Here is a 10,835-nt window from a genome sequence, read left to right as displayed (position 1 = left end):
GGTTGTTTTGGTAGTCATACACACCCTGTGGAATACATCCTGGCAGGTGTAAAAGAGTTTAAAAAACAGCATAATTTTTTGTAGACTTCTGTTTCAGGAAGCTTTTAACGCTTGATGTTATTGTTGTGGTTGTTTTTCCCGTATTTTTGTTGGACTCTACCCAGATTGGCTGGGGCAACCCAGTCAGATAGGTGGGGTATAAGGAATAAATAAATAATAGTAGTTGTTGTTGGTATACTGCATCCCAGCACATGACACCTGAGGTGATTGCCTCACTCTGCCTAATGGTTGGACCAGACTTGCCTGGGCAGATGCAATTAAAAGTTAAGTCATGGGATCTTACTGTAGTTAATCACTGTAGTTTATATTGATGGTAATGAGTATAAGGTGAATGTTTATAAATGACTAAAAAGTGTTTCCACAAGAGTTATGAAAATATAACACCTTTGGGTAATAAAATCAGATATCAATCAGAGGCTAGAGAAACTGGGGGGAAAATAACTCTGGCACCAAAAGAGATATATGTTGGGCTTGTTCCATAGTATAAACTATGCTGACCTCTTAATGTTTTGTTTACAGTGATTTAGTTATTCTTGGGTGGAGAAGGGAGCTAACCTTTGGCTGAGTTCATTTTTACTCCCCTTTTATGGGTGGGCCTCCACTCACAATCCGTTTCTCATTGCCCTGACCAAATAATGATACATAAGGGGGCGAAATAGTGTCAGTGTTATGTTCTTCCTGGTATGGTTTGTGGAAGCTGCCTCTCTTTGCTGTCCAGATGGATGGATTAACTTTGAAATGCCTGGCTCACTTCTTTCTGACACCGAGCAAAATAAACTTTAGGAAATAATGTTGAGGTCAGCTACATCCTAGTTCTGCTCAGGCAGTTTGGGAGTGTCTAATATAGATTGAATCCATCACCATCGATAAAATAGCAACAACATCAGACTAGAAACCCAAAGTGTTTTTCCACCCCAGGAAACAGAGGCCCTCAAACATTTCTACTTTCTGACTTGTTATTTTGACCTTATTTGTTCCTGTTACGCAACAAAAGCTCCAGTATCCACACCGGACTCTTGTTGTGAGAGTCAACAAAAGCCTTTCCATCAGTTCCAGTTGTTCCAGTATGTGGATTGTAATATTTAGTGTATTCATTATTCATCCATTAATTGTAATTTTTAAAAATGGTTCTTGGACTCGCATTTTAGAACCCAACCCGTTAGGAAGGGCCTTTGAAAAGCTCAGTGGCATTTCCTATTTGTTTGAACTTCCTGTCAGTTTCTTCTTTATCTATGTGTGCTGTGTGAAATCTAATCTATGTCACTTCAGGTGAAATCTAATCTGAATTTCTGCAGGGAAATTATTGCATGTTATAATTAATATTTGCTCAGACATTTTCCCCTGGCAGATCAGTATGCTTGGGACAGGCATGGCTAATTGCTGTCCCATAGAGGGAGACAAAATCTGCTGCTTGTTTTCTTTATTTAATACATTCTTTAAAAACATAAACACTAACAGAAAAAGGAGCAAACTTGAGAAAAGATGGACAAGAAAATGAATGCTGATGGTAACCATTGAGAGAGTAGCACATAAATCAATAACATAAAATACAAAGCAGAGTAGGAACCTGAACTATCTAAAATCATAAACATTTCCAAATAAAACTATATTTTAAAGGGATCTGCTGACTTACTGTATCTGATGACAAATAGATTACAAATACATTTCTATTTCACCCTTCAAAAATATTACCCCCGAAGATGCAGGGTATCTGTCCTCATCTACACTGTTTGCATCTGAGCTCTACGGTCTTCTCCTGCCACTGGTCATGCCTTTACTTTCTGCAACCTCTTATTAGTTTTGGACCTGGTCTCCTGAAGGTGCTGCAACCACTCCCACTGGTGAATTAGCTATTCCAGTGTGTCGAGAGCAGAAAATTCCTGGGCAGCCAGTGTGCCAGGTTCAGGTGATAAGTTTGTGGGTGAAGCATGTCACCTGCCAGGGCTGCCTCCAGGTTTGAGAAGGCCCTTGGCAAAGTGCCATCTTCTGGTGCCCTTTTTATGTCAGTACCCCTCCTCCTATGTGGGCGAGCTTACCTGTGGCAGTGGAAGGCTGCTGTAAATGGTTACCTGTACTTCTTTCTCTCCCTTCTAAGAACTGCCTCTAAATGTGTTGCTTGCTGTGCTTTTATCCTCTGGCTGTTTGAGTGTATCTCATTCTCTTGTGGGACTTCCCTGCCCAGCCTCTTCTAGGCCGTTTGGCTCTGCAGCTGACTGTTGAGCTGACAGCGTGAGCAGGGAGCTGCTGCACCGGTTGTTTCTGACACACACACACACACACACACACACACACACACACACACACTTATCTTTATCAGTGTGGCTGGTGCTTTACAAAGTACAGGATGGCAGGTCCCTGCCCCAAGGTGCTTACAATCTAAAATCTTGAATAAATGTAGGGTTACAGTGGGTCTTGGTGGCACTGCAAGATCTTTTGCTGTTTAAATAGTGGCAAATCCCCAAGTGGCCATGCAAGTGTCCTTCCTTTCCAAATGGTCACTGAAATACACTGAAATTGCTGAGTCTCTTCCCAGCTGTGCAGAAGCATCAGGAGTAGTAGATGCCATTGTTTTTAATGCCATTCCCCATTTGGGGCTTCTTGGCTCTGAAACGGTTATATTGCGTAGAGTGCACTGAGATGCTCTGTGTCAAATCTGATAACCCAGCAGGGCCTGAGGTTTGACATCCTGGCTTAAAGGATAGATGACAGAAGGCTGGGGAAAACCTGCAGCCATCTAGAAGTTGGGACTCCAACTCCCATCAGCCCCAACATTAGCAGGGGCAACAGTCAGGAATGGTGGGATTTGGAGCCAGCTTCTGGAGGGCTACAGCTTCTGCATCCCAGCGCCAAGATATTTCTGGGAAGTGCTTCATTTTCAGTTTAATGTAACCTGCATACAGTCCCCCCCCCAGTGAACTCCGTCCTCCAAGGCAGCTCACGATTAAACATAAACTATCAATACACAGCATTATAATCATGATTGGGATGTGTGTATATTACAACTAGGCACCTTGAGGGCTCGTGTTTTGAGTTGGCGTTAGATAATCTTGGTCTGGTTAGGAAAGGCTCGAGCAAATCCATTACTCTGCACCACGCAGAGGCTCTTTTTCTTCACCCTCCTCCTTATTTTGAAGTACGTGTTGCTGCGCCATCTGGGCTCCCCTGTAACGATGCATGATGTAGCCAGTGCCAACGGTGTTTGGATCTCTTCACCCACCCATCCAGCCGCCCCACAACACACATTAAGGAAAATGCATGAGACTACAGGTCCTCACCTGCAGAGGAGATGCCACACACTCCAAAAAGGTTTCCTGGCTCTGAGCTGGAATGCTAATACTGTATTTCAGGGCTGTAGTGTGCAAAGCAACTTGAAGGGGGAAACGACAGGCACTCCGGCAAGAATCTGCAGCTGCCGCTGCTGCAGCCTTCGTATCTTGGTTTCTAATTTCTACTACCTGCTTCAGAGAAATAAATACATGCCAAGTCTGGAATTTGTAGGGCTGGTCCAGCAAACGAAAATCACTGCTGCTCATTCCCACCGTCTATTTTGGATCAGCTAAATATATCCTGCGGGTTCCTCTCTCTCACTCACTTTTGGCCCTATTTTTCCTTCCCCTCATCTCTCTCTCTCTCTCTCCCCCCACTTCTCAACTGCAGAGTAACGGAGAAAGACAAATAAAATCACACTGGAGCGGGCTCGAGACAGCGACGAAGGAAACCCACCACCCACTTCCAGCGCAGCACACCCAAACGAATGGGGGGGGGGGACGGGGAGAGAGAGAGAGAGAGAGGAGAGAAGGCTTGGAGAGCCTGTGGATCCCACTACGAATTCCAAAAAGAAGAGAGGGGGAGGGAGTGACACTTCTCCGCCGCTGCAACCGCGAGGGGAGAGGGAGGGGTGGATGGGAGAAAGGTAGCAATGAAATTAGCATCGGCGCTCCCATTGGATCTCTCTGCGTGCGATTTGCATTAGCCTCGCCTCTTCTCCCAGCCGCCCCTCCCGCCCCTGCCGTTCTTTGGTTGGCTTGGGTTTTGCGGGCTAGTGCAGTGCAGGAGTCAGGGAACCGAGGAGGAGAGAAGCACCCGAGGCTGCTAGCGCTGCTGCTGCTGCCCTGCTGCCGCCAGGAGTTGGGGAAGAGACCCAGGGACCTCCGACGCCGCGATCCTTTGGCCTCTCTCTCTCTCTCTCCCTCTATGCCTGTGCGCATCGCGTTTGCGGGTGGTGGCATTTCTTTATTTTGATCGTGAAGGAGCTGCTCTTTGCGCGTGCCAAAGCGAGGAAGCTGCGAAATAAGTACGTGAGAGAGGCGGAGGAGGAGGAGGAGGAGGAGGGCGCAGGTCTGTTACTTTCTCTTCTCAAAGTTTCCTGCTGGTGCAGTATGAAGTGCAGCGATGGCAAGGAGAGGTAAGACGGTGGTGAGGACGCTGGAAGATCTGACCCTCGACTCGGGTTATGGTGGTGCGGCAGACTCCGTCCGGTCCTCCAACTTGTCTCTGTGCTGCTCCGATTCCCCCCACGCGGCTCACCCCTATGGAGGAAACGGCTGGCAGCATCTAACTGACTCGATGCACAGTAGACACAACAGCTTTGACACCGTCAACACTGTCCTGGTGGAAGACTCCGAAGTGCTGGACTGCGCCGACCAGCACTGCTCCAGGCTGCTGCCTGACCTTGAGGAGGTCCCCTGGAGCCTCGACGAGGTGGAGGCGGTTCTCCTCCTCCTGCAGCGCAAAGAGGCCAGGGGGCCGGTGGGGGTGGGCGCCGCCGCCAGCTCCAGCAGCGTCGCCAGCTCCACCACCACCATCAGCAGCAGCAGCGGTGGCGGCGCCCCCCCTTCCAAAGATGCCCTGGCCAGACTGTCCACCTTGGTCAGCCGGGCGCTCATCCGGCTGGCCCGGGAGGCTCAGCGCCTGAGCCTGCGCTTCGCCAAGTGCACCAGGTACGAGGTGCAGAGCGCCATGGAGATCGTCCTGGGCTGGAGCCTGGCTTCCAGCTGCACGGCGGCCGCCCTCGGCGCGCTGTCGCTGTACAACATGAGCAGCAGCGGCGGCGACCGCTTCAGCCGAGGCAAGTCGACCCGCTGCGGCCTCACCTTCTCGGTGGGCAAATTCTACCGCTGGATGGTGGACAGCCGGGTGGCCGTGCGCATCCACGAGCACGCCGCCATCTACCTGACCGCCTGCATGGAGAACCTCTTCCGAGAGATCTACGCCAGGGTCCTGCAGCTGGGCGCTGGGGCCGCCGCGCCACAGCACCACCCCCAGCACCACTCCCAGCACCTGCACCACCTCCAGACACAACAGCACCCAAACAATCCCCCTCAGCTGCCGCCGCCGCCACAACACCACCACCACAGGGGTCAGTGCTCTGGCGCTGCCTCCGCCGCCGCCGCTCTGCCTCCTTCGGCTTCTGGAGCCGCTCCTGCCGCTGCTTCGGACAACAAGGACCGAGAGAGCAGCGGCAGCAGCAGCGCTGCCGTCGCCGCCGCCGCCGCCGCCGCCAACAACAACCACCACCACAGCAACGAAGCGCCAAAGTTTACGCTGGAGTCCCTGGAGCAGACGGTCAACAACGACTCGGAGCTGTGGGGGCTGCTGCAGCCTTACCAGCACCTCATCTGCGGGAAAAACGCCAGCGGTGAGTCAGGCGTGCGATGCGCAGGGCCCTGCCCACCTGTTGTTGTTGGAGTGCCAGGGACGGGCGGGGGGAAGAGGGCTGCAGGCGGGGCGCGCGCTTGGCTGGCTGGCGTGCGTGCGCACATCCTGCCCACTATGGGTGGATGGTGGAGTTGCCTGTGCACCTCCGAGGGCCACCCAGTAGGAGGGACACACAGTGTTTGGCCCTTACAGAAGAAGACCAAACATCTTGTGGGCTGGTGGTCCTCTTGGGGGAGAAGCCTCAGTGAAGAGATGAGACTTGTGTCTAGGGTTGTGCTGTAAATCTGTACATGAACTTGGAGGCACCTCCAGGCACTTTTGTTGTGCTTACTTGAGAGTCAGCTCCCATTGAACTCAGTGGGATGCACTTCTGAGCAGGCATGCACAGACCGTATTATTTGCTTGTGAAAAGTAAGGTATTTCCTGAGAGGTACCTTGGAGTTGTTTGGGGGGGGGCAGTGCAGTGAGGACCTTCTCATCCACTGTTGTTGGTTTTACACCCATGCTCCTGATGCTAACGCTAAGTGGCTGAACTTGATTTCCCGCTTACCTGTAACAATAGAATAAGCTGCTCTCCCAAGGTTGCCAATTCACCCCTCTGACAGGGCTCCTGTGTAACATGCCAGAGAGAAATGAGTTGCTACTCGTCACCGAATCCCCATACAGGGAAAAGCTTCAATTTCTGCCTGCTGTGCAAGTGTTGAATAAGAAGGTCTCTTCCCTGCTATGGAATGTGGTAGCTTCTGTCTACTGTTAATAGTGTTCTTGCATAAGGCTATACTTTGTGCCCAATTTTGATGGAGAGCTGCAATCTGTGGTTGTCTTTGGAGAAGGGCTGTACACTGTAAAGGCAAGATGTGGGCCATGCTCAGCTGTCGGGTAGTTCTAGAGAAGGTGGCATTCTGTTTCCTCTGATAGTATCGGTGTTGATGTGGGCTGTACGCTGCATACCTGTAATTGTTTTCAGTGTGGAGAGATGTACACGGCAATGCTAGTGTTGAGGAGAAAGCTTGTGAACTATGCTTATCTAAACTGCTCAGAGCGAAGGGTTGTGCCCAGACATTTCTTGTGCAGTGATGCTCATGGCCATGCTGAATGTGCTTGTGCTTTGCACCCACTTGTATAGTCACTAGGTAAACTGTAGTTCTGGTAAGAAATCTGAAGAGAAGTGTTCCTGAAATATTGCCTCTTGCTCTGATAATGGTGCAGAAACGGCGAGACTGTGTTGTAGATGGCCGCACTTCATGCCTATCTGTAGTGCATGGAGATGGGTAATAGGGAAGCGGGTTTTTTTGGGGGGGGTAGTAGGGATGCTCAAGAGGGCTGTCTTTCTCTTGTACCCTGTATGATGCATTGTTGGGCATTCTGGGGGAATTATTCCACCTAGGTTAGCTTCATCACCGTCTTAGATTTCTTGCATCCTTTTATTCACAATGCTTCAGGGATCTGCTTTAAAATCTACTCATCTGTAAACATGGCTGGCTTCTATACCCTACTCATTAGGGGAAGGGCTATGGCTCAGGAGCAGAGCATCTGCCTTGCATACAGAAGAGTCCAGGTTCAATCCCTGGCATCTCCAGGCAGGGACAGCCTGAAATCCTGGAGAGCCACTGCCAGTCAGTGTAGACAGGTTTGAGCAATGGTCTGACTCAGTGTAAGGCAGCTTCCTATGTTATTCTCCTCAGCCTCCCTCAAACCTTCAGTATGTTACAATTATTTATTCTTATTTTATATAGACCTCTGAATCATAAAACCGTCTTAAGTGGTGTACACACTAAAACACAAATAAAATCAGCAAAATGTTTTTAAAAGGCCAAGGCATACAGAAAGCAATTGCCAGTACAACATGGTTGGATAAAACAGCAAGTAAATAGTTGCATGAGCAACTGTTGGGGAGCTGGGCTCCTTGGTTTCACCAAATCCCACTGGACTTTGCACACTTTCCAGATGTGCCACAGCCATAGAATCATAGAATCATAGAGTTGGAAGTGACCACAAGGGCCATCCAGTCCAACCCCCTGCCAAGCAGGAAACACCATCAAAGCATTCCTGACAGATGGCTGTCAAGCCTCCGCTTAAAGACCTCCAAAGAAGGAGACTCCACCACACTCCTTGGCAGCAAATTCCACTGCCGAACAGCTCTTACTGTCAGGAAGTTCTTCCTAATGTTTAGGTGGAATCTTCTTTCTTATAGCTTGAATCCATTGCTCCGTGTCCGCTTCTCTGGAGCAGCAGAAAACAACATTGCACCCTCTTCCATATGACATCCTTTTAAGAGGAGTTAAGAAGCAGCTGGTTTGGCATGCTACAAAAGGGGAAGTAATCCTTAGCCTAGGTGATGGGAAAAGTGCCAGCTCCCAGCTTCCCAGAGACTTCACATTAACAACTTCAAAATGGCTTTGGATATATCACTGATTAATCTTCGTTGCCACTACTCTAGTTCAGCCACACGAGGCTCATCCATACTGTTGTTTGAAGTGGATTATAAACTTCCTGCACCTCCATTAACCTGCCATTGTCCACATGACCTCCTCCAAACTGCTGCCTCCACACACTTTCCTCTCTCTCAGTCTGGATTTTCTCATACCAAGGATACTCTGGAAAGGGGACGGTATGTGCAAGTTTGTGATCAACAAAGGTAACCACAGAGGTACCAGCTGCAGTGAGTGCATTGGGTGGCATGGGGCACTGCCCCACTGAGCTCAGTCTGCCCTTAGCTAGCTCCCTTCTGCCTGCTTCCTCCCATACTGTACAACCAGTCCAGGGAGTGGCTCTGGCTGCAGGTTTCCTCTTCCTTCATCTCAGTCGGGAGGAGGAAGGAGACAAAATTAGCTGGCCCTGCCTGTCATTGGCTTTGGCTTCACTTACTGTAAGCTGCTCTGCCTTCTGTTTTACTAGTCTCAACGGGCACCAGCCACCACTGAGAGGTACTTTATGCTCCCTCTGTTCACAGCTGTGACGGTCACCATATTTCCTGCCAGCTAGTTTGGAAGAGTTCCTGCTTGCCTAGTCTGGGGAAGTTTGTGGCTGTAGGTTTTACATTGAACAATGGAGGGCTGACAGCGTGCTTCACATCAAACAAACATTTTGCACACGTGGCACAGAAAGAACACAAGGACACTGAAATGTGAATGCGGCCCTTAACTGATTCTAAAAACTGGGTGCATGTGTGCATTCAAAAAGCCATTGTTGTTGTTCCCTTGCATGTGTGCACACAGCTCAAGGAAACCTCAAGGTGTCCTCCAAGTTGCAGGACAAGGCCTTTGAATCCCATCCCATTTTTCCTTCTTCTCCTTAGTGGCTCACCAAGGGCAGGGCTTGGTAGTTGCCTTCAGGTTTGGGCTTGAGGCAATCATGAATAAGCCCCACCCTGCTGCTTCCTCATTTCAGTTTCTTCTGCCCTCTTCATTTCGAGACCGCTAAGTAGGTTTTATTTTTTTAATGTGAGGTAGCAGTATAATTATTGTAAGAAACCTACCTTTTTACAGTCCCCAAGTCCTTCCCCCCCTTAACATCTAACCATTTTAATGGCACATGGGAAAGCTGAGAACCTGGGATGGATACCAGCTTTTTCTTTTGAATTTTGACCCTCTTTTCACTTTACCAGCCCCTTTCCCACTCATCTCTCCCCCCCCCCAATTTGTGTGCAAAGCACTGAACTGTTGGTGGCTATCCATAAGGTTTGAATCATACAGATCTAGGGATGTGGGGGGGGGAGGAGATGGGGACCAGGATTGTTATTATTATCTTCACTTGTGTATCTCCAGAAATGTGCACGGTTCTGTTAAGGACTGGTGACGGAGGCAGGGAAAACTTCCTGACATTCCTGCCTTTTCCTTTTCAGTAGGTATGTGTGTGGATAAGGATAAAAAACACATGTGGTACTCCCTCCCCTCCCCGAGAAACTGCAGCTACAGTGGATTGTGTGGTGGGAGGAAGGGAAGAGATATTTGGGGAGGGGGACTTCTCTGAGCATTATTTACTATAACGTCTGCAGTGAACTCCAGGACTGAGTGTTTGGCTGAGTACCTCTGTTTTGTCTCCCTCCTCGCTTCTGTGTATATTTTTGTAGAGGCTTCTCATATGTTTGGGCTGCATATTGCGTACACACACACACACTCTTCAAAAGCCTTCGTTTTTCCACAGGAAATGGTAGAAGTGTAACTGAAGCTGAGAGAGAGAGAGAGAGAGAGAGAGAGAGAAGAAATAAAATTTTGTTACATTTGCAGTGGTTTGGCCAGCCAGCGCCTAGTTAGTGGGAGCTGCTCAACGCAGTCTTTTGCTGAGGAGATTTCATTCATGTTGCTGCTTGTTTACTGAAAGCTTCAGGCACAGAAGATGCAACAAAGCTGATGCATCAGCCTCCCTGGGATAGTTTTTCATCTTTTAAAAAAGGTGTCCAACCAAACTGTAATGCTTCTCCTCCCTGCCAACAAATCCAGACAGCTTCATAATGGCAAAGGCATTACAGTACAGTATGTTATTCAGATGCACACATGCTGTAGGTGCAGGGCTGCGGTATGAGCTTTCGCATTCAATGGGATCTAAGCTGTGTTTGCGTTATTATGTGTGTCTCACCTCCTCCAAGAAAGAGATGTACCCTTCTGATATAAACCTTGGGAGGCAAAACCAGAATCTGAACAAGCCAAGGTGCAGAATGCTGAAATCAAGGGAACCAAATTGAAGCAACTGATTAGAATCTCTTGTTCTGATACTTCGTTGTATTTTAAGACTCTTCTAAAGGGCACAAAAGGATATTTCATAATGACCGACTCATGTTTAACACTGTACATTGTTAGCTTTCCTTTTGTTATTATGGCCAAGTTTGCACATAACACGAAGCCAAACCTAGCATGGATGAGTCAATGTTCAGGCTTCCGGTGAGGAGATTGCTCCTCTCCAGTCATTCTGCTACTGTGCTGAGACTTAGACCATGTTTTGGCTTAGCGTGTCACCTAAGCCAGGGCTTGTGGCTTAGCTTTGTCCAGATGGCCAAACACAAGACCATCCATATACAGTTTAGCTTAGTTCTCAATGGCTCTAGTGGTGCAAGAGCTAAACAAGTAGCAATATGAGACACAGCTGAAAGGAGGACCTTCTCATTTTACATTCATGGA

At 48.8% G+C, this 10,835-nt stretch overlaps 1 protein-coding gene across 4 annotated transcripts in view; it reads left to right on the top strand.

The window, feature by feature from the left end:
- The first annotated feature begins 1,472 nt into the window (after window positions 1-1,472).
- The window catches only part of ABTB3 (ankyrin repeat and BTB domain containing 3), a 205,627-nt gene continuing 196,264 nt past the window's right edge, over window positions 1,473-10,835 (top strand). For all 4 annotated transcript variants that reach the window (XM_035128402.3, XM_088676730.1, XM_035128401.3 and 1 more), the window contains exon 1: window positions 1,473-5,698. In XM_035128402.3, the coding sequence (XP_034984293.3) occupies window positions 4,453-5,698 (1,246 nt within the window). In that variant the 5' untranslated portion in view covers window positions 1,473-4,452. The remainder of the gene's footprint in view (window positions 5,699-10,835) is intronic.

The sequence above is a fragment of the Zootoca vivipara genome, chromosome 9, assembly GCF_965207765.1.
Source record: "Zootoca vivipara chromosome 9, rZooViv2.hap1.1, whole genome shotgun sequence".
NCBI lineage: Eukaryota > Metazoa > Chordata > Lepidosauria > Squamata > Lacertidae > Zootoca > Zootoca vivipara.
This window is presented reverse-complemented; position numbering and strand designations above follow the sequence as displayed.